Below are 25,000 nucleotides of genomic sequence, written 5' to 3'. Positions count from 1 at the left end.
ATGACAGTAACTAGTAACTTGCCCAACACCGGTAACTAAAAGACTTTTCTCAGATCTAATGATTGTAGTCGGACTTCTTTAGCTTTCAGTTTTGTCTTTAAGCTTTTTGAGCGTGCAAACTGTCGGCTGGTCGGTTTGTGTACAGTAACCGTAGTAAACTGTCCCAAACTGCAGTAAAAAACCTGATTGAGATGCAGATTCTGAATGCGTTGTACACATGTCCAAATAATGGCTCTAAAACATGAATACCAGAATATCACACATACGTCTTAGTCAGAAAATGCTATATTTGGAAAAAGGCCTTAATCTGAATATCCAAACAGAATATGCTGTTTACATAACTTGAATCAAATTCGGAATATTGTCATATTCGGAGTAATAGTGGAATATTATTGTGCAATTTAAACATATTCAATGGAGTAGAAACGCTGCTGGGTCTTTGTGGTGATCACATACAGGTGCTCTGTGGATACTTCAGGTGTACTCTGCTTATTCTACTTCAGGTCTACTCTGCTTACTCTGCTTCAGGTGTACTCTGCTTATTCTACTTCAGGTCTACTCTGCTTACTCTGCTTCAGGTGTACTCTGCTTACTCTACTTCAGGTCTACTCTGCTTACTCTGCTTCAGGTGTACTCTGCTTATTCTACTTCAGGTCTACTCTGCTTATTCTACTTCAGGTCTACTCTGCTTACTCTGCTTCAGGTGTACTCTGCATATTCTACTTCAGGTGTACTCTGCATATTCTACTTCAGGTCTACTCTGCTTACTCTGCTTCAGGTGTACTCTGCTTACTCTACTTCAGGTGTACTCTGCATATTCTACTTCAGGTGTACTCTGCATATTCTACTTCAGGTCTACTCTGCTTACTCTGCTTCAGGTGTACTCTGCTTACTCTGCTTCAGGTCTACTCTGCTTACTCTACTTCAGGTGTACTCTGCTTATTCTACTTCAGGTCTACTCTGCTTACTCTACTTCAGGTCTACTCTGCTTACTCTGCTTCAGGTGTACTCTGCTTATTCTACTTCAGGTCTACTCTGCTTACTCTACTTCAGGTGTACTCTGCTTATTCTACTTCAGGTGTACTCTGCTTATTCTACTTCAGGTCTACTCTGCTTACTCTGCTTCAGGTGTACTCTGCTTACTCTACTTCAGGTGTACTCTGCATATTCTACTTCAGGTCTACTCTGCTTCAGGTGTACTCTGCTTACTCTACTTCAGGTGTACTCTGCATATTCTACTTCAGGTGTACTCTGCTTATTCTACTTCAGGTGTACTCTGCTTACTCTACTCATCGCATCGGGTAGAATCTGGTCTCATATGCAAGTCTCCTTCAAAAACAATCCCAGGCACAATGTATGGTTGGTGACTCGTTTAAAATGCCAATGCAATATGCAATAAAACTGACCAATGCATTGTGACTGACATAGATCTTCTTCAGGGTTCAGGTCCATCATTCCTTGTTTGCATTTACAAAAATAAATATTGTAATGAAAATCTGTGTGTGTGTGTGTGTGTGTGTACCTGTTTTACTATATTCGTGGGGTCCAAAAACCGGGAGTCCAGTATACTTGTGGGGTCCCGACAGCTTTGTGGGGCCAAAATGCTGGACACCACAAGGTTAAAGGGCTGTTTGAGGGTTAAGACTTGGTTTTAAGATTAGGGATAGAATTAGGTTATGGTTAGGGTGAGGGTAAGGGTTAAGGTTAGGCATTTAGTTGTGATGGTTAAGGTTAGGGTAAGGGTTAAGGTTAGGCATTTAGTGGTGATGGTTAAGGTTAGGGTAAGGGTTAAGGTTAGGCATTTAGTTGTGATGGTTAAGGTGAGGGTAAGGGTTAAGGTTAGGCATTTAGTTGTGATGGTTAAGGTGAGGGTAAGGGTTAAGGTTAGGCATTTAGTTGTGATGGTTAGCTGTTAGGGTAAGGGTTAAGGTTAGGCATTTAGTTGTGATGGTTAAGGTGAGGGTAAGGGTTAAGGTTAGGCATTTAGTTGTGATGGTTAAGGTGAGGGTAAGGGTTAAGGTTAGGCATTTAGTTGTGATGGTTAAGGTGAGGGTAAGGGTTAAGGTTAGGCATTTAGTTGTGATGGTTAAGGTTAGGGTAAGGGTTAAGGTTAGGCATTTAGTTGTGATGGTTAAGGTGAGGGTAAGGGTTAAGGTTAGGCATTTAGTTGTGATGGTTAAGGTGAGGGTAAGGGTTAAGGTTAGGCATTTAGTTGTGATGGTTAAGGTGAGGGTAAGGGTTAAGGTTAGGCATTTAGTTGTGATGGTTAAGGTTAGGGTAAGGGTTAAGGTTAGGCATTTAGTTGTGATGGTTAAGGTAAGGGTTAAGGTTAGGCATTTAGTTGTGATGGTTAAGGTTAGGGTAAGGGTTAAGGTTAGGCATTTAGTGGTGATGGTTAAGGTTAGGGTAAGGGTTAAGGTTAGGCATTTAGTTGTGATGGTTAAGGTTAAGGTAAGGGTTAAGGTTAGGCATTTAGTTGTGATGGTTAAGGTTAAGGTAAGGGTTAAGGTTAGACATTTAGTTGTGATGGTTAGGGTTAGGGTTAAGGTTAGGCATTTAGTTGTGATGGTTAAGGTTAAGGTAAGGGTTAAGGTTAGGCATTTAGTTGTGATGGTTAAGGTTAGGGTTAAGGTTAGGCATTGACTTTAACCGCCCCCCGTATGAAGACCAGCCTCTGACTAAACTGTGATTCCCAACTCAACAACTTTTATGACATCTTTTAGATTTGTCTTTCTTTTTTTTTGCAAGGTCACATCGCCCCCGAGTGTACACTGTCAATAACTATCCCGACACAGCAGGTTGAGTACATAAAACAGCATGGAATAAAATCACATTGGCAGGCATTCAATTAAATTAATCATTAATTTATTGACGTGCAAAAACAAAGTTATTTCTGCAGCAGAAAAAAAACAAAACATCTGTATGTGTAAAAACACAATAATGTGTCAAATGGTTATCTAATTAATGTTTTAGTTCAGCATTTGTATATCAGTGTTAAAGGTGCCCCTGCCATACAGAACGGTTTGTACTTTTTTAGCATTTTTTAAATATGTATAGGTCCATATGTGTTTGTGTTATGTTGTGAATGTGAAAACTCTAGCCACTGAACAGAAATAAGCAGAGAAATCAGACCAATCACAACAGCTGGTCAGTCTGACATCATGCTGCCTGAGCTCATTAATATTCATGAGCTCACCCATTTGTGCTGGGTAAAGGATGCTGACAGCCAGGCTCTCATTGGCTAGCTGTTAGCCAGTCAGATTCAAACAGCTTAGCTTGTTGAATATGAATGAGAACTGGCACAAATCGAGCCGAGTCTTCCTGCAGGCTTTCTATACCGCGCTAGAATGGCTTGAAACAAGGTAACCAAGGTTACAGAGTCCATGGTAGACCTTCAGACATCACCACAAAGTCATGAAATTCGTGCGGCAGGGCACCTTTAAAGGAGACTTCCGGCGCAAAACGAAACCTAAGGGTTAATAACAGATGTGTACCCACTCTGTCATTCTCTGGGACATGTTTTCATGCTAATCAAATGTGTTTGTAGCTTGAAACATGCTAGCGCGGGCCGCTGATTAGCTTACAACGCTAGCATTCGGGGCTAGGGCTGGGCGATATGGAGAGTCCTGTGCCTGTGGCCTCACAGCAAGAAGGTTCTGGGTTCGAATCCGGGCCTTTCTGTGTGGAGTTTGCATGTTCTCCCCGTGTCTGAGTGGGTTTTCTCCGGGTTCTCCGGTTTCCCCCACCACTAAAAATATGTTCCCCTCCCTAACTAGGAGTTGTATGGCTGCCGTGCATCACCCAGGTGGGTGCTACACATCAGTGACACAAAAGCGCTTTGAGTGTCTATGATAAAGCGCTATATAAATGTAATAAAATAATTCTTGACCAAATACCTCAATATCGATATTGCAGCGATATTCTAGGGTTGACAATTGGTACTTTTAACAAAATATCTTCACACTTATATTTTAGATAAATAATCACCAGTATTTATTTATTTATTTGGGACAGTGCACATTAATGAACAATCTAACATTTCTGTACAGACTGTGAATGAGCCAGGTTATAGCATAAATGCTAATTTTCACCTGTAGTCCCAAGGCAGGAAAACAACAACATACAAGATAATGCAAAACAAAAGAATAACAATATACAATATCAAACATTAGCACACATTCAGACAGATTACATTAAATCACTAAAATTAGTCAAAATGATGACATAACTGGGAACCTTTAAGAAATAATTTAAAATGCTTTTTAAATGTACAATAAGTTGGACATTCTCTAATGGTCGTTGGGATGCTGTTCCAGAAATGACCTCCTCTGATAGACAGAACAGTTTGCCCAAAGGTAGTTTTTCTAAGCGGGATCTCTATATCTTCTCTAAATGAGGCTCTGGTACAATAACCTCTGTCAGACCTTGGTTTAATGTATTTAGAAAGCGAAGGTGGAGCAAGTCCATGAAAAACTTTATAAATTAAACAACTGTTTTTAAAATAAATGAAATTTTCAAAATTGAGCATATTAGTAATGTGGATATAATGTCTAAGTGGGGAAAAGGTGAATAATAGAACAGCTAGAACAGTCTGGTAAGTTCAGAACATGACATCACTTTACTGTAACGCAGCCTTTAAAACCAGGAAAAGACACTTATGTCATGTCACGATATTACAATATCCAAAATCTAAGACGATATCTAGTCTCATATCACGATATCGATATAATATCCATATATTGTCCAGCTCTATTCGGGGAAAGTGACAACAAATCGCTATTTTATACCACTAAAAAGGCTCCAAAATGGCCCCTAAATGTTAACCGAAGCATTGAGAACTTTGTAAGTGTACAGACAGTTTATGGACCTTTTTCACAGCAGACATGTTGACTTGTCACAGTAGGAGAAGCACAGCTGACATTGATAACCTTAACGATGGCTCAGGTCCATCAAGTGTCCCAGTAAGATATTTCAGTGAGTCAACATACACAATACCAGGGGTCTCATTTATAAAACTGTGCGTAGGATCCTTACTATAAGTGTACGTGCGCCCAAAAGCCCAAATTGGCGTACGCCGAAAAAAAGTCAGATTTATAAAACCGTGTGTACGCACACCTGTAAGCAATGTTCCCTTTATAAATCACAGACTGACTACAAGTGTGCGTACGTGGATCAGCCTCTTATCCCGCCCTGTACACGCCCATTTTTAACCATAAATAGTCAATGTAAAGCACCTCGTGAATGCTGATCAGTATGTTAATGACCCTGGCAGTTGTTCTTCGTTACACCGAAACATGCCGAATCATGACGACTGAAGGAGAAAAAAACTAAAAAAACTCTCAGACATTCGGGAATTGCTGCCAAATGAATTATAATTTCGGCCTGTTGTTGCACAGCGTATGGAAACCTGATCTATAGACTACCTTTATTCATAAAATCTTCCAAATCAGCAGGCGTTACGGTACTCGGGGACAGCTTCGATATACCAGAAGTATATAATAAGATTTAACAGAACTATATATTATATCCAAACAAGCCTTAGTGATGAAGTTGAAGATTATATATATAATATTTATTTAAAAAAACACTTAGCTGTCAGCCATTTCCCTCTGGAAACAGCCGGTTTCCCCCAGAGTAGCGAGGACCTGTATTTGGACCGGGATGGCACGGTTCCGGTGCGTTGCCCTCTCTACTGGACCCACTTCAGTACATAGATCCAAGAGCACAGCTATATTACTATTACAGCTATATTAGGGAATTTAAATCGGCATATGAGCCAGTCATCGTCATGGTCCCTGAAGTCTCTTTCTCTCCTGATTCTTCCTTTCCGGTCCTCCTGCAGGGCCAGCAGGGCCATCATGCAGCATTACGCACAGGGGTCACCACAGTATTTATATGTTTACAACAATTTGTGATTGTTAACACCTTGCTAAAATCACAGCAACAACTGGTATCCCCCACCCCGAGATACAATTTGAAATCGAAATGTAATAGGCAAACACACTTTTCTTCATGCAGGTTTTGTTATGAACAGTATTAAAGTTAGGACCGATAACAAGGACATATAGAGCGTAACGATTGCGCGAGAGCTTAACGGCTGTATTTCCAGACTTTGACATTTGATGATATATGCACAGTTTTAAAGACAGATATTTAGTTATTTACACTGTGTTCTGCAGTTATCTAATGGTAGGGTATTTGATGCTATCCTGTATTCCATGCAGTCGGGCCATCTCCTCCTCCTGCGCTCCGTAGCGGACAATGTGACGGCGAGACAGCGCTGATTAAATATTAAGAATGAGTTTTGATTTAAGATTTGAGTTTGAGGTGTTTATGGAACAATTATCACTCAGTACAAGCGCAAATAACACTGCTGGATTTAATCTTCATATGGTGTGAAGAAATGTGCGTGAGGCATTCTTTTTTAATACTTAAAGATATTAAGAGTAGCCTAACCCTTATTCCCACATTTACTTTCTGCAGTCTGACTTCAGTTCACCACCTCACCATCTGCGTCGCCAATAATTCCTATTTTGTCTCCAAAATGTGCGTACGCATGGGTCAGACTGCACATTCTCCCGTCAAGTTTGTTTTTTATAAATCACAACCTTTGCGTGGGAAGTGGCGTACGCACATTTTCAGCCCCGTTTTGTGCGTACGCCACGTTTATAAATGAGAACCCAGGACCTCTCCTAAGTGGAATGCAGCCATCAGTAATGGTTCAATACCAGGACCTCTACTAAGTGGAATGCAGCCATCATTAATGGTTTAATACCAGGGTCTCTCCTAAGTGGAATGCAGCCATCATTAATGGTTTTGAATACACCTGTGCTTCTCCTACTGTGACATGTCAACATGTCTGCTGAAAATGGTCTATTAAAAAGAGAGTTTAGAAAGACAGCAGCTCCCAAGACAGCGACCGCCTGTACACGAGAACGCGACTGTCTTCATAATCTCTCTTTTTAAGCCGTCGAGGAGTAAACTTCTATATGTGCGCCTGCTCTACCAACCAGAGGTGTCAAAAGTATTCACATGCATTACTCAGGTAGAAGTATAGATATATAGGGTTTAAAAAGACTTCTGTAGAAGTTGAAGTATCAACTCAAGCTTTTTACTCAACTAAAAGTGTAAAAACTACTTAAAGTATAAAAATAAAAGTAATGTAAGGGGAAAAAAATGCCATTAATGACAAAAGCTCCACATGGGCCTAATAGTGCACTACCCCCACCTCCACAAAAACAAATTTTTCTAAAGGCCATCATGACTATAATGTTATATTAAAATGTTAATGTTGAAAAATTTGGGATGCACCTGTTTCAGCCACATTTATGCCCATTGAAAATGAACACATTTTAGTACAACGCAAATACATTAAAGAACCATATGTGTGTACTACTGAGCATTAACGTGTTTCATGGAGCAGAAGATATGATGACTAGTTGCCTATATGTATTGTAATCAGCTCGTAGTACTCGTGGTGCGCAGAGCTTGCAGCGCATTCGAAAGGAGTTGTTTTTGCATCCAAACATTTCGAAAAATTATTTCCTTGCTGGAGTGTGACGTAATTTGTGTCATGCGCACGTGCGATGGATCGCGTACAAACCAATAGGGTGTCGGGATGGTATACTGTATGTTTATACTTCTCATCCAACTACAGTCAAAAATGTTTTGAAAACAAGCCGAACTGAAGTAGGAGTAACGAGGCTATTTTTAAAATGTAAGGAGTAGAAAGTACAGATAATTGTGTGAAAATGTAAGGAGTAGAAGTAAAACGTATGTTTAGTAAAGTATAGATACCCAAAATTTCTACTTAAGTAAGGTAACGAAGTATTTGTACTTTGTTACTTGACACCTCTGCTACCAACTGAGCTTACCCGTCCACAATGTAATTTAATTTTTAATTTTTAATTTTTAATTTTTAATTTTTATTTTTATTTTTATTTTTATTTTTATTTTTATTTTTATTTTTATTTTTATTTTTATTTTTATTTTTATTTTTATTGTATTTATTTTTGGGCTTTTCCGCCTTTAACCCGGCCACACATGTAATGTAACGTATTGACCGCTGGCCAGCAGGTGGCAGCAGCGAGCTGTGGTGAAAACAGAACACAGAAGAAGAAAGGGGCCGCTGGCCCCGCCCTCCTCCCGCAGTGCATCATGGTCGGTGTATCTGCTACTACTACTACTGCTGTGTGTCCGGTTGTTTTCCTCCCGGTTCCTCCGGTATTCCTGTGATGTTGAAGAGGAGAAACGCCGGTTGCTGTGCTTCACACGACAGGTACGGAGGCGGCCGAAGCCCCGCTGTCACGGAACTTCCCCGGTGTGTGTCTTTTATCTAATTTCGCCTTGTCAAGAGTTTCTAGCTGTTAGCTTGCCTGGCTAACCTGCTAGCATTAGCCAGTCTACGTGTAACCCCGACAACATTAGCTTTAGCGTTAGCTTTTGACACAGGCCGCGGCTGTTCAGAGCCTTTATCAGCCTTGTCATCGAAAGTGAAATGTTGTGTAGCGTGTTTTTTTGTTACCGTTTAGTGTTGACTTCACTGTCCGCTCGGTGCATTTAACGCTGACGGATTAATCAGTGAATGCACGGGCACTAAGCTAAGCTAAAGCTAGCTGGCTAGCCTCTGTCACAGCTGCCTGTCCTGTTGGAAGACAGCAGTATCGGAATGTAACTAAGTACATTTACTCAAGTACTGGTGCACATTTTACGGTACTTGTACTTTTGTGTGTGTGTGTGTGTGTGTGTGTAGTAGTGTGTGTGTGTGTTTTGTAGGAGTGTGTGTACTTGTGTACACATTTTAAGGTAATTGTACTTTTGTGTGTGTGTTTAGGAGTGTGTGTGTGTGTTTGTAGAAGTGTGTGTGTGTGTTTGTAGAAGTGTGTGTGTGTTTGTAGGAGTGTGTGTGTGTGTGTAGGAGTGTGTAGTAGTGTGTGTGTGTTTTGTAGGATGGTGTTTGTACACATTTTAGGTATTGTACTTTTGTTGTGTGTGTTTAGTTTGTGTGTGTGTGTGTGTTTAGGAGTGTGTGTGTGTGTTGAGTGTGTACTTAAGTACTTGTGTACACATTTTAAGGTACGTGTGTGTACGAATACTTGTGTACTTAAATACATGTGTACACATTTTAAGGTACTTGTATGTTTGTGTGTGTGTGTGTGTGTGTAGGAGTGTGTGTGTAGGAGTGTGTGTACTTAAGTACTAGTGTACACATTTTAAGGTACTTGTACTTTTGTGTGTGTGTGTGTGTGGAGTGTGTAGTAGTGTGTGTGTTTGTAGGAGTGTGTGTACTTGTGTACACATTTTAAGGTAATTGTACTTTTGTGTGTGTGTTTGGTGTGTGGTGAGGATTGTGTAGTAGTACTTTTACATGTGGTTGTGTACTTGCAATACATGTGTACACATTTTGGTATTTGAGTGTGTTTAGGAGTTGTGGTTGTAGGAGTGTGTATTAGTACTTGTGTACACATTTTACTGTACTTTTGTGTGTGTGTGGTGTTGTTTTTTTTTTTTTTTTTTTTTTTTTTAGTGTGTGTGTGTGTGTTAGGAGTGTGTGTGTGTGTGTGTAGGGTGTGTGTGTGTGTAGGAGTGTGTGTGTTTGTAGGTGTGTGTGTTTGTAGGAGTGTGTGTGTTTGTAGGAGTGTGTGTGTTTGTAGGAGTTTGTGTGTGTGTGTGTAGGAGTGTGTGTGTTTGTAGGAGGGTGTGTGTTTGTAGGAGGGTGTGTGTTTGTAGGAGTGTGTGTGTTTGTAGGAGTGTGTGTGTTTGTAGGAGGTGTGTTTGTAGGAGTGTGTGTGTTTGTAGGAGTGTGTGTGTTTGTAGGAGGGTGTAGGGGTGTGTGTTTGTAGGAGTGTGTGTGTGTACTTAAGTACATGTGTACACATTTTAAGGTACTTGTACTTTTGTGTGTGTGTTTAGGAGAGTGTAGGAGTGTGTGTGTGTGTGTACTTAAGTACATGTGTACACATTTTAAGGTACTTGTACTTTATTTAAGTATATCTTTTTCTATAAAACTTTCTGCTCTGAGGTAGATAATGTACTTTTTACTCCTCTACTTTTGTCTGACAGCTTTAAGTTACTCTCCAGATGTTTGTTTCCTTCCTGTCCAGTGTAACCCTCGTATCTCCAGATGTGTTGATGCTGTAATTAGGGATGCACGATGATATCGGCACGACATCGGTATCGGCCGATAAAAGCTTAAAATGGTCGGCATCGGCAGATATGAATATTTCTGCCGATGAGCCACGCCGATAGGGTGTCTTGTTTACTATGCGCACATGACGACCATGAACGTAGCATGAGCGCCAGCAACTTAAACTTCCAACATGTCGGCTGTGTGGAGGTATTTCGAATGTAAAACAGATAACAAACTTGCTATATGCAGTACCTGCAACTTATGTTGTCAGGTAATTGTAGCGTTGACCGGCATGAAATCGGCATATTTCAGACCGACCTGCCGGTGGCCGGTCATGGCTGAGCACGAGAAAACCGGCCAATTCCGGTCATCGGTCTATCGGTGCATCTCTAAAGATTCTTCTCTTAAAGGTCCGATGTGTGTGTGAATATCTCCCATCTAGCGTTGAGATCATATATCCCAGTCAACTAGGGCTGCACAATTAATCGAATTTTAATCACGATCACGATTTTGGCTTCCCACGATCAAATTTGCGTGATCGAGCGATATTTAAAATGCGTCATTCCCTTCATAGAACAGTTTTTGCAAAGCCAATCTAGCGCTCCATAAACCACTGTCTGATCACATGTCTCCATGAGCCAATCAGAGCTGTTCCCTGCCTGCACCGCGCAGCTTAGTTTCTAGATGTAGACAGTCACAGAGGACAGAGTAACGTGAGGAAAATTCCACAACAGGTAGCAGTCGGTCATCATAAGCCGGTCACGATGTTTACCAGTTTACCAGTAAACGCAACGTTTTGTCCCGGCTGTGTTGTTTTTCAGACAACCGCAGTGACCGGTGCTAGTTTCTGTCTTTTAGCTCATAGCTTTAGCAGCAGACTGTTGGACGTCCCGCTGTTGGAAACCTACAGTGAAATACAGACACACTACACCGTTTAGCAGTCAGCATTTTAGCCGTGTTTAATCCAGTTACTACTGTGGCTAACGGTAGGCTAACGTTACCTGCTGTGTAACGTGTTACTAGTGTTTACTAGCGTGACGTTCAGTGATGTTTATGTTGCCTCTAACGTGGGTTTCGGAGCATCAGAGCGTAACGCAGACATGTAAGTGGCAGTGTAATGAGCCACAGAAATCCGCGTAGCTATTTCGTCCGGTAGATACCGGGCACCACATGCGCCGTTAACGTGAACAGAAAATTGCGTTGCCTGTATCTTTCACGGCAAACATGCGCATGTGGGGAAGCGGTGCGACAACAGCTGAAATGGCATACTCCTTCACAGTATCCTTCAATAAAGGAGGAATGTAGCACAATATGGATGTATTAGTAGGAATGTAGCACAATATGGATGTAAAAGCAGTTATAATTATATAATTATGTGACAATAAAATTTTGTTTTGGCTAAAATCAACAAATAATCGTGATAATTAATCGTGATCTCAATATTGATCAAAATAATCGTGATTATCATTTTGGCCATAATCGTGCAGCCCTACAGTCAACTCTCTCGCACCACACAGTTCAAAGTACGTATGACAGCTACGGTAGCCTTCACGCTTCAAAAAAGTCAAAAACTTTGCCACTTTTTTCAACATTTGTGACTTTTTTTTCAACGTTCTTTGGTCGTAGTTCTGATAGAGAAAGTTTTTGTAAAGAAAAAAATGCAACGTACACATGAATGCAGCAGGAATATGAATCCAGAAACATCAGATAGAAGAAGGAGAAACACCGACAGGATTTTACTGCTCAATCAATACTGTAGCGAGCCACGTGGAAGAAGTCAAAGAGCCAGAGATACTGACGTTTATTTACCTTGTACACACACTCGAGACACAGAGGTCATCGAGCTACCCTCCGCGTCTCCGTCAGTAAGTGACCCGACAAATGCAAATAAACATGAACGCTAAATCAAGACTAAAACCTAGCGTCACAGGGTCCACGTTCGGATACTTACTGGCCAATCTGTATCTGTTCAAATACGAATATATAAATGATCTGTTAATGTTTTCAGTTAATTTAATGGTGTAAAACTAAAGTGTAGCTTCATACCTTTCTAACCGTGTATATAGTTTTAACTGTTTACTTTAGTTTTTACTTTACAAGAGCCGGCTAAAGTACACTATCACCGTGAATTAGCCATAACCAGACACCCCCCCCTATCTCCTCGCTGTAAACACTGGGCGCTGCTGGTTTTTCGGGGGGTATTAAGTCCCTTCAATGCTGTCAAAACTACCAGATCATACTTCAGTCCTTCACAATGAAATGACATGCTTCAACCACTCTGACCTGTGCAATAAAAGCTCCTTAATTTCCACTTCTCCTCATCAAAGTCACTTTCATATGCTAATTAGACCTCTAAATGTCCATGTACACATATGAGAATTCATACGTAGATTGTTAGATGGGTATGGATAAATTTGGCTAACATTTTTGGTGAAGATCGGAAACGTAAAGTACCGCTAAAACACCGGAAAGTGCGTGAGGTCGGAAGTGTCCGAAAATGGCCAACAGCAGCGAGTGGTGTCCGAACGTGGACACGGTGACGCCTAGGTAACGTAAATGCGTAACGAAAACACTAACAGGACCTCATTTACACACTTAAACTGGGTACACAAACTGGGTCAGGAACCGTTAGTAACCTAGTCCCATGATCCTTTGCACTGCCGTGCAGAACAGTCAACACAACGGGCATCCTGCCGGCCGTTACAATATGATATCGTAGACCATGATGCATTGCTGTAGATTAAACTACCCAACAGTATATAAAGGAGTTAGAATGAGCACAACCTTAAAGGAGAATTGTTGGTAAATTTGGAGCGCTGTCTGTAGTAGAGGTGTTGAAATTAATCAAATAATCGATGCAGCATCGACATGGACGATGCTGCATCATATATATGCATATTCTGGTATGTTTTGCACATATTCTGGTATGTTTTGCACATATTATGGTATGTTTTGCACATATTATGGTATGTTTTGCACATATTCTGCTATGTTTTGCACATATTCTGCTATGATTTGCACATTCAGGAGGTGCCCTGTGCTCAGCGCTGTATAGTTTTATGTATCCAAGTTATTTAGCGTTAGAGCACTGCAGAATGTTTGGTTTTTGAAGCTTGAAAAGTTATGAATTAAATATCCTATGTGGCTTTAATAGAAACATGTATTTGACACATCGTGATGCATCGAGATATCGAATCGAATCGCTGACGTGATAACCCTAATCGAATCGGGAGATCAGTGAAGATTCACACCTCTAGTCTGTAGCGAGAAAAATGAACATCGGCGCTGCCTACACGTGTTATCCTCCTGCTAGCGTTAGCACCCAGGAGGCTGAAACCGGGCAGGTTTTAAATGTGCTTTTAGACTCTTTAACATGTTCGAAAATGTCATTCCAAGTGCCTAGCCATGTGAAGGGATTCCTTCTGAATGAACGCAGTGAATATGACTGCAGTAGATGGGAAAGAAATGCATAAAAGTCGTGCTAATTCAGCTCTGGTTAGTTCCGGTGTTGAGACTGCAATTTACAAACAGAACTACATGTTGAAATCGACTGGAATTCTCCTTTTTTAAACATCTACAGCAGGAAAATGCAACATGCACATGAATGCAGAAGGAATATTAATCCAGAAACATCAGATAGAAGAAGGAGAAAGGCAGACAGGATTTTACCGCTCAAGCAATACTTTTACTTTTCATACTTTTAAGTAGATTTGCTGCTGAGAAAACGCAAAGATAAGCAGTCGATTTGAGTGAATAAGACTAAGAAGCCATTCGTCCTTGTACTCTAAACTGGAGGAGCTTTTGCAGAACTGAAAGTCACTAAAGCTGCGGGCGTCCACGGTGACACGTCAACACAGAAATATTACTCCTTGTTTACTGAAAGCAGCCGGATTATAAGGTGGAGGCAAGATGGAGGGTGGGGGGGTGGGGCCTTGACCAACTGCCACTTTGCTCGTTTGAAAGCCATGATGTCTCTCTCTCTCTCTCTCTCTCTCTCTCTCTCTCTCTCATATGGGTGGGCACATAGACAGTACTTTTATCTGTACCAGAGTATTGTTACAGTGTGGTATTAGCACTTTTATCTGTACCAGAGTATCTTTACAGTGTGGTATTAGTACTTTTATCTGTACCAGAGTATCTTTACAGTGTGGTATTAGTACTTTTACTGAAGTAAAGGATCTGAATACTTCTTCCAGCGCTGCACCAAACCCTCCAAAGCAGCGCGTCTTAAAAATAAACCGGCCAGTTGTTTCTATTTTTAACTCCCAAACTTCCCCTTGGGGGGGGGAATAAAGCAGCCAGGCCGGCTGTGAAAGTCTGAAGTTTTACACTGGGAAGTGTGTATTTTAAGCGTTGATGTGCAGACAGAAGGAGCTAAAACCAGCGGTGGTCGCTTACAGACCTCTCTCTCCTCTAATCCTCTCGTCACTCTGATGGTTTTACAACTCGGAAGTCTGAGCCGACTGAAACCGCTAGGGCTGTCCTCGACTAAAGAAATTCTTAGCCGACTAACACTTATACGATTTTGTCGACTAATCGATTGGTTGATTTAATTGCCAGAGCTGTGCGCTGTGAGAGGTGGTTAAGACTAGAAAAGCACAATATAAATGTAGTTAATTAACCATCTGTAAAACTGAGTTTCTCCACAATTAATCCTGCAAAATCACCACTTTAAATCTTCTGTTTACCATAAATGTGCTCAGAAGTTTCTTGGAAATGAGTAATTAAGCATGAATAAGCATAAAAAATGACTAATCGACTAAAGAAATCTTAGTCGACTAAGACCAAAACGACCGATTAGTCGACTAATCGACTAACGGCACATCTCTGCCACACTCTGTTTGTGTTTTTTTTTTATTTTTTGGAAAAGACAGGTGAGATTTGGCGCTGGATAGTTGCCCCCAGGACAGTCACATATAGTGCTGTGTAATTTATTGTTACCTACGTTTTAAGGTGTGCAGTCGAATAATCTGGCTGTTATATTTGTTGATTATGCTACTAGGCCGAAAAAAATGAATAAATACTAAATCTAAATTCCTGGCAATTACAACTTAACCCTTGTGTTGACTTCGGGTCACATTGAACCGTTTTCAATTTTTGTTTTATATCAGAAAATATGGGACGTAGAAATGAGCGCTGAAAATTTGTGGAAGAGAAATTTAACAATTTAAAAGGTTGGAAAAAGCAAAAACAAACTGTGGAAAAAAGGCGTTGAAATAAAACGCACAGAGAGACACACAGAGAGAGAGACACACACACACACACACACACAGATACATACACAGAGACACACACACACAGAGACAAACATACACACACACACACACACATACAGAGACACACACAGAGACACACACACACAGAGACAAACATACACACACACACACACACACACACACACATACAGATACATACACAGAGACACACACACACAGAGACAAACATACACACACACACACACACATACAGAGACACACACAGAGACACACACATACAGATACATACACAGAGAGACACACACACACACACACACACACACATACAGATACATACACATACACAGAGACACACACACAGAGACAAACACACACACACACACACACACACACACACACACAGAGAGACACACACCGAGACACACAGATACATACACAGAGACACACACAGAAAGACAGACACACACACAAACATACGCACAGACACACACAAACATACACGCACACACACACAGATACATACACAGAGACACACACACACACACAGAGACACACACACACAGAGACACAGACACACACACACATACAGAGAGACAGAGACACACACACACATACAGAGAGACAGAGACACACACACACACAGAGACACACACAAACATACGCACACACAGACACACACACACAGACACACACACACAGACATACGCAGACAGAGACACACAGAGACAGACACACACACATACACACATACATATGCACACACACAGATACATACACAGAGACACACACAGACACACACACATACACACATACATATGCACACACACAGATACATACACAGAGACACACACAGACACACACACACACAGACATACGCAGATACATACACAGAGACACACACAAACAAACACACACACAGACACACACACACAAACTCACACACATACATACACACACACAAACAAACACACACACAGACAGACACACACAGTCTTTTTCTGTATAATCATTGTTTTTTGGAGACAAATGTGTAGTGCTGGGTCATTTATTGTACCTAAATTTTAGTGCTGCAGTTGGTTTAATCAGCGTCTGGACGGGACGGTCTCGGTGTCACCCCCCCCTCCACACACACACACACACACACACACACACACACACACACACACACACACACACACACACACACACACACACACACACACACACACCCTGCTGCACGGAACGACCTAAACACACTTTCAGTTTCGGGTCTGAACGTCTGACTGCAGACACGCTCGCTGTGACCAGCTGTGACTTCCTGTACTTCAGAGAGCCTGACAATTATTCTATATTTGTTCATATTGTCATCATCACAACATCATATCATGTCTGTTTCTCCGTTCTCTCTGACTTCCTGTCTCCGTGTCTCAACGTCGAGCCCATTGGCTCCTACTAAAGACCTAAATCTCTTAATTCAACACAAGTTTAGTCAGTGATTTCCTAACAGAAGGAAGTAGAGCATTTGTTGGGGACTATTTTCAGCGGCGGATTAATCCACATTTGGCGCCCTAGTGAGTATTTGTCCACGGCTCTTTGTTCGTGTTTGTTCGCACAACACCTAAAACAGGCGTAGGCCTTGGCAGGGACGACAGAGACAAAAGTAAAAGCGAAAATTTGAATCTGAGAAGACAAACAAAATACTGCACTTTAAAATGCAGCTGTCATTCTTTCAACGTTCAATGTGTTCAATAAAATGTTGGAAATGATTTCCTTTCATTCAAAAAGCAAGTTTGATCTACTTCGGCAGAACTGAGTACACTTTTAAAATCTGTTTATTATTTATCGCATATTATATCTTAACAGACAACGGGAGAAATGCACGGACAGCCTTTCCCTTTCTAACCAGTCCTTTACAGGGTTTTTTTGTGATTTGTGATTGTTGCGGGGCAAAAATCCTTGATTATTAAAAAAAATGCGATGAAATATGCTCTATGATAATTTATGCAAATTTATGCGATGAAATTGCAAAAATTGCGATTTGATGAAAAAGGGAAAAGAAAGTGATTCCCCCCCCTCACCCCCCAACACTTGCTTTTCGATGATGTTCATGTCGCGTAATTACATCACTTCATAACGTTCCCATGGCAACAGGGGCTAAATGGCTGCTCTCGTGTGAAGTAAACAACATTTTTCAACTTTCTGCTAAGATATATTATGGGACTTTTTTGCAACGAAAATGCGGGGGTTATGACATCATATTTTGCGCGGAAATCGGCAATTTATGCGGCGTATTTGAAAAAATGCGCGCACGCACACACACACACACACACACGCATAAATATGCAGACTTTGGCTGATTATGCGATCGCATAATCACCTTTTTCTGGAGGGACTGACTAATGGGTGGTGGCGCCGCAGTGGATATGACACGTGCCTTTTGGTGTGGGAGACCTGTGTTCAATTCCCACTGCGATGCATCAACCATTGTGTCCCTGAGCAAGGCACTTAACCCCCTAGTTGCTCCAGAGGCGTGCGGCCTCTGACATATGTAGCAATTGTAAGTGGCTTTGGATAAAAGCGTCAGCTGAATGTAATGTGATATTTTTTTTGAGGTGGTGATACGACACGATACGATGTTTTTGAGTGGATACGACCCGTGCCTTTTGGTGTGGGAGACCTGGGTTCAATTCCCACTGCGATACATCAACCAGTGTGTCCCTGAGCAAGGCACTTAACACCTAGTTGCTGCAGAGGCGTGCGACCTCTTATGTATATAGCCATTGTAAGTGGCTTTGGATAAAAGCATCAGCTAAATGACATGTAATGTCGTGTTCTTGTATCTAACGTCAATGCTTCGTGTGTGTGTGTGTCTGTGTGTGTCTGTGTGTGTGTGTGTGTGTGTGTGTGTGTGTGTGTGTGTGTGTGTGTGTGTGTGTGTGTGTGTGTCTGTGTGTGTCTGTGTGTGTGTGTCTCTGTGTCTGCAGCTAGCCTCCTGGGAGGCCAGTCCCGATGCCATGGCCTCCGGCCACGGCTCTTCCCCGGTGCCTCGCGGAGGCCGAGACGGGACCTATCACAAGGAGCGGGACGCCCCCCCCCAGCCCCGCTGCCGGGCCCTCCGCTCCCTGCCCGACGTCTGCCCCAAGGAGCCCACCGGTGGGAGCAGCTGCAGTCTTTGCACACCGCCCTGTAGCACTCGTACACACAACATCTTACAACCACACAATCTCTTTAAAAAAAAGCCCCAAATATTCAGTCTACAGAGGTTTAAAACAACATGTGCTTAGATTAGAGACGCTGGGCCTGGGATGGGTTGGGCTGTTTGGCTTCTTTAGGCAACTTAAAGTGACTTAATTTAACCTAATTAATTTTCTGTCAATCTGATAATAATTTGTGTGTGTGTCTGTGCAGTGTCTCTCTGTGTGTGTCCGTGCAGTGTGTGTTTCTGTGTGTGTGCAGTGTGTCTGTGTGTGTGTGTCCGTGCTGTGTGTGTGTGTGTGTGTGTGTGTGTGTGTCTGTGCAATGTCTCTGTGTGTGTCCGTGCAGTGTGTGTTTCTGTGTGTGTGTAGTGTGTCCGTGCTGTGTGTGTGTCCGTACTGTGTGTGTGTCCGTGCAGTGTCTGTGTGTCTGTGTGTCTGTGTCTGTGTGTGTGTATGTCCGTGCAGTGTGTCTGTGTGTGTGTGTCCGTGCTGTGTGTGTGTGTGTGTGTGTCCGTGCAGTGTGTCTGTGTGTGTGTGTCCGTGCTGTGTGTGTGTGTGTGTGTGTGTGTGTGTGTATGTCCGTGCAGTGTGTCTGTGTGTGTGTGTATGTCCGTGCAGTGTGTCTGTGTGTGTGTGTCCGTGCAGTGTGTGTGTGTGTGTCCGTGCTGTCTCTGTGTGTGTGTGTGTGTGCGTCCGTGCAGTGTGTCTGTCTGTCTGTGTGTGTGTGTGTGTGTCCGTGTGTGTGTGTCCGTGCAGTGTGTGTGTCCGTGCAGTGTCTCTGTGTGTGTGTGTGTGTGTCCGTGCAGTGTCTCTCTGTGTGTGTGTGTGTGTGTGTGTGTGTGTGTGTCCGTGCAGTGTGTCTGTGTGTGTGTCCGTGCAGTGTGTCTGTCTGTGTGTGTCTGTGTGTGTGTGTGTGTCTCTGTGTGTGTGTGTGTATCTCTCTGCAGTGTGTGTGTGTGCAATGTGTCTCCGTGCAGTGTGTGTGTGACGTGTGTGTGTGTGTGTCTCTCTGCAGTGTGTCTTCGTGCAGTGTGTGTGTGTGTGTCTCTCTGCAGTGTGTCTTCGTGCAGTGTGTGGTGTGTGTGTGTGCGCAATGTGTCTCCGTGCAGTGTGTGTGTGTGTGTCTCTGTGTGTGTGTGTGTGTGTGTGTCTGTGTGTGTAGGGTGTGTGTGTGTGTGTCTGTGTGTGTGTGTGTGTGTGTGTGTGTGTGTCTGTGTGTGTGTGTGTCTGTGTGTGCAGATATTACAATTAGTAATTAATTTTGGCCGAGGTCGTTTACCTCCCGACTCTTGTATTCCTGCAGGTGAGGGGCGGGGCCTGTATGACGGCCCGTCCGTGGTGGCGGAGCACGACCGGTGGACCGTGTACAGCTCGAAGGTCAACCTCCCGGCCGCGCTGAACGACCCGCGGCTCGCCAAGCGCGAGTCCGACTTCTTCACCAAAACGTGGGGGCTGGACTTCGCGGAGACGGAGGTGATGCCCTCCTTCTACCTCCCCAACATCACCAGGGAACACTTCGGGCCGTACCTGCAGGAGATGGCTCAGGTAACACACACACACACACACACACACACACACACACACACACACACACACACACACACACACACACACACACACACATCTACACACACACACACACACGTCTCTCTCTCTCACTCACACACACACACACACTGCACACACACACACACACACACCCGCACACACACACACACGCACACACACACCGCACACACACACACAAACACACCCTGCACAGACACACACACACACCCTGCACAGACACACACACACACACCCTGCACAGACACACACACACACACACCCTGCACAGACACACACACACACACCGTCTCTCTCTCTCATACACACACACACACACACACCTGCACAAACACACACACACCCTGCACACAAAAACACACACACACACACACACACACACACACACACACACACACACACACACACACACACACACCCTGCACACACACACACACACACCCTGTACGGACACACACACAGACTGCACGGAGACACACCCTGCACGGACACACACATATACAGAGAGACACAATGCACGGACACACACACACACTGCACACACGGGAACGCACACACACTGCACACACACTGCACGGACACACAGACACACACACTGCACGGACACACAGACAACACACACTGCACGGACACACAGACACAGAGAGACACACAGAAACACACACACACTGCACGCACACAGGCACATACACACACGCACTTACACACACAGACAGACACACTGCACGGACACACACACACACAGACACACACACTGCACGGACACAGGCACATACACACACGCACTTACACACACAGACAGACACACTGCACGGACACACACACACACAGACACACACACTGCACGGACACAGGCACATACACACACGCGCACACAGACAGACACACTGCACGGACACACAGACACGCGCACACACACACACAGACAGACACACTGCACGGACATGCACACACAGACACAGAGAGACACACAGAAACACACACACACTGCACGCACACAGGCACACACACACACGCACGCAGACAGACACACTGCACGGACACACAGACACGCGCACACACACACACAGACAGACACACTGCACGGACATGCACACACACACACAGAAACACACACACACTGCAATCACACAGGCACATACACACACGCACGCAACGCACACACACACACAGACAGACACACACTGCACGGACACACAGACACACACGCGCACACAGACACACACAGAAACACACACACACTGCACACACACAGGCACATACACACACGCACACACACACACACACTGAATTATTCACAGCGTTCGGGACCCTCAGTTGAGACGATTATTTGTTGGTTATTAAATTAATCGCCGACTATTTTGATAGCAGAAGAATCTGAGTTCAGTGATTGGCTGAAGGAGGGCGAGGATTTAAGGGTGACATGTTTGATATCGGTCATGTTTGTGTTCTGCCTCGCCTCACCTTGTGGGTGTGTCCGGAAAACCTGTCGAAGCCGTTGGAGCTTCTTTTTATAGACTCGATACTAAGGCTGCAGCCAGCGATTATTTACATTGTCAGTTAATGGATTAGTTGTCTGTTCTATAAAATGTCAGAAAATGGTGAAAAATGCAGCATTTCATTGTTATTTTTAGTAAAATGCGCCCAGGCTCGGCGCACACTAAGCTTGTTACACACACACACAGGGACGCACAGCAGCACACACACATGCAGAAGATTAAACATAAAAATATTACGGTGCAAATCCTCCATCATAACAGCAATGCTCCAAGGTCCAAACGCGCCTGGCTTTTAAAGGGAATGGGAGCTGATCTCTGATTGGTTGATTGCATGTTACGCCCAAAACACACCTCTGATTAATGAAGACACTAAGCACAACCCTTTAGGACCAGGCGCCCTAAACACAGACCCTTTATCCTGCCGTCAAACTAGCAGAAGTGGATTTGGACTCGCCCTAAACGCACCTGCACCAGGCGCTCCACGCTGTGCGCCGCAAATCGTTAAAATAGGGCCCTGTAAGTTTTAAAGATTTCCACACGATTGTCTAACTCCGACTACTGACTTTCACATCACACATTTCGAGTTATATACGAGCATGTGAGAGTCTTGTTAAAAACATGTAAACATATCAGTTTGACTATAAAGGATTTAACATGTTTGGGCTTCCTGTCGGCCTTTGCAACTTTGTGTTTTTCTGGGTTGAAATTTCAACATTTTGTTCTTTTTTTTTTTTTTTACACTTTTCTCAACGTTTTTGTCAATTTTATTAAAAAAATTTTTGTCACATTTTTTGCCGTTTTTTTTAATTGTGTTTTTGTCAATTTCTTAACAAATTTTTTTGTCGCTTTTTCCGATGTTTTTGTTTTTTAATTTTTTGTGTCACTTTTTTTTAAACAACTTTTTCTCACCTTTGGCGATGTTTTTGATGTCTTTTGGGTCACTTTTTCCGATTTATTTGGTCACTTTTTTCAGAGTTTTTGTAGCTTTTTCTAACATTTGTCCCTTTTTTTCAACGTTCTTTTGCCATAGTTCTGATATAGAAAGTTTTTGCAAACAACAGGAGGGTTAAACTGTCTTTTTTTTTTTTTAAGTTCAGTTCAAGTTCAAACACTATTAATCCCAAAGAGCAATTCATTTTCAACAGCCTTACAGACCAAAAACAGTCACACATAAACATCTTTTCTAAAACCTGCCCCAGCATTGTTGTCCTTCTGCTCGTGTACTGTAGGATTTATGATTCTGCTGTGGTCGTTGTAAAAGCCCTAGTGGTGCACCACAGACGGAGGTATTTATGGGAAAACACACTCATGTGACCCAGTGAAACAACAAGGAGGAGCCACACATATGGAGACATCTGTGTTTCCTTCTGCTCTACTGAATGTCTTCTTGTGTTATTATTTGATAAAATCATCAGAGAAACACTCTGTCAGGAAATGGAATGAGCCTCTGGCTTGTTTTACAGAATCTGGGACACATTTTTGTTTTTTGCTTTTAGAGGAGTTGATGAAACACGATTTAAACCTGACAGCACTTTGGTAATCGAGTCATGCTTTGATTTACTTTGTGCTGACAATTTCAGACCTTACAAAGTGTTAAAATATCTGGATTTTCAGACATTACAAAGTATTAAAATATCTCGATTTTCAGACCTTACTAAGTGTTAAAATATCTTGATTTTCAGACCTTAATAATTTTTTAAATATCTCGATTTTCAGACCTTACAAAGTGTTAAAATATCTCGATTTTCAGACCTTACAAAGTGTTAAAATATCTTAATTTTCAGACCTTACAAAGTGTTAAAATATCTGGATTTTCAGACCTTACAAAGTGTTAAAATATCTCGATTTTCAGACCTTACTAAGTGTTAAAATATCTTGATTTTCAGACCTTAAATTTTTTTTAAATATCTCGATTTTCAGACCTTACAAAGTGTTAAAATATATTGATTTCCAGACCTTTCAAAGTGTTAAAATATCTCAATTTTCAGACCTCACAAAGTGTTAAAATATCTCAATTTTCAGACCTTACAAAATATTAAAATATCTTAATTTTCAGACCTTAAAATTTTTTTAAATATCTTGATTTTCAGGCCTTTCAAAGTGTTAAAATATCTCAATTTTCAGACCTTACAAAATGTTACTATATCAAAATTTTCAGACCTTACAAAGTATTAAAATATCTAGATTTTTCAGACCTTACAAAGTATTAAAATATCTAGATTTTTCAGACCTTACAAAGTATTAAAATATCTTGAGGATAGTTATTTTTTCCCCGTGTAATGTCGTGTTTCTCCACTTGGCAGACGTCCAGATAAGGATCATCACAAACTGCATCATCAGCATTAGTTTGTGTTTAACCTTTTCTCATTCTTCCTGTTCAACGTTTCATTAAGTTTCACCAGAAGTTTGCTCAATCAGCACCTTTTTTAATTCCTTTTGTATTATCACTTGGTTTTATATTCACTTCCTTATAGCTGTAAAATGATATAAAAAGTTTAGAAATTGGTTATAAAAATCCCCAGATAGGGCCCACATGGTTTCACTTCCAGGCTGAGGTGCGAACAGACTTTGTCACCTGGACCGACTTCTTTCTGTTCCTGTAAGAGCTGCTGAGTTCTTAGAAATGTTGTTCATTTCCTCCTCGAGACAAAAGAACAGTTGTCAGACGTTCCTCTGATGCTTCCTTATTACTTGTCGTGTGCTGGTTCATTGTTCTCATTGGACAACAGGAACTGTGGCCTTTTTTGGAAGTTTTGTGGTTTGGTTTTCATTAAGCGCCCCCCTCAGGCTAACCTTCACATTTCCTTCGGGAGTTCTAGCGCCTTGCAATTGTACTCGGAAGTCGGAAAACGCAAGTCTTTCAATTCATTTTCACACAGACACACACACACACACACACACACACACACACACACACGCGCACACACACACACGAGCACACAGACACACACACACACTGCACGAGCACACAGACACACACACACACTGCACGAGCACACAGACACGCACACACACACACTGCACGAGCACACAGACACGCACACACACACATACAGAGACGCGCACTGCACGAACACGCACGCACGCACACACACACACACACAGACAGAGAGACACACACTGCACGAACACGCACACACACACACACACACACACACAAAGAGATGCACACACAGACACACGCACGGACATACAGAGATGCACGGACATACACACACACACGGACATACACACACAGACAGACACACACACACACACACACACACAGACAGAGACACACACACACACACACACACACACAGACAGAGACACACACACACACAGAGACAGAGAGACACACACAGACAGAGAGACACCCCCTGCACGAACACGCGCACACACACACACACACACACACACACACACACAGACAGA

At 42.5% G+C, this 25,000-nt stretch overlaps 1 protein-coding gene across 3 annotated transcripts in view; it reads left to right on the top strand.

Annotated features, from left to right (window-relative positions):
* The first annotated feature begins 8,165 nt into the window (after positions 1 to 8,165).
* vps54 (VPS54 subunit of GARP complex) overlaps positions 8,166 to 25,000 on the top strand; it is a 67,486-nt gene continuing 50,651 nt past the window's right edge. For 2 of the 3 annotated variants that reach the window (XM_039803641.1, XM_039803626.1), the window contains exons 1-3: positions 8,166 to 8,320; positions 18,309 to 18,477; positions 19,825 to 20,066. In XM_039803641.1, coding sequence (XP_039659575.1) covers positions 18,339 to 18,477; positions 19,825 to 20,066 — 381 coding nt within the window. In that variant the 5' untranslated portion in view covers positions 8,166 to 8,320; positions 18,309 to 18,338. The remainder of the gene's footprint in view (positions 8,321 to 18,308; positions 18,478 to 19,824; positions 20,067 to 25,000) is intronic. The other variant, XM_039803634.1, reaches the window with a different exon arrangement.

Source organism: Perca fluviatilis, chromosome 1 (assembly GCF_010015445.1).
Source record: "Perca fluviatilis chromosome 1, GENO_Pfluv_1.0, whole genome shotgun sequence".
Taxonomy (NCBI): Eukaryota; Metazoa; Chordata; class Actinopteri; order Perciformes; family Percidae; genus Perca; species Perca fluviatilis.
Note: the sequence above shows the minus strand (reverse complement) of the source record. Positions and strands in the feature narration are given on the sequence as shown.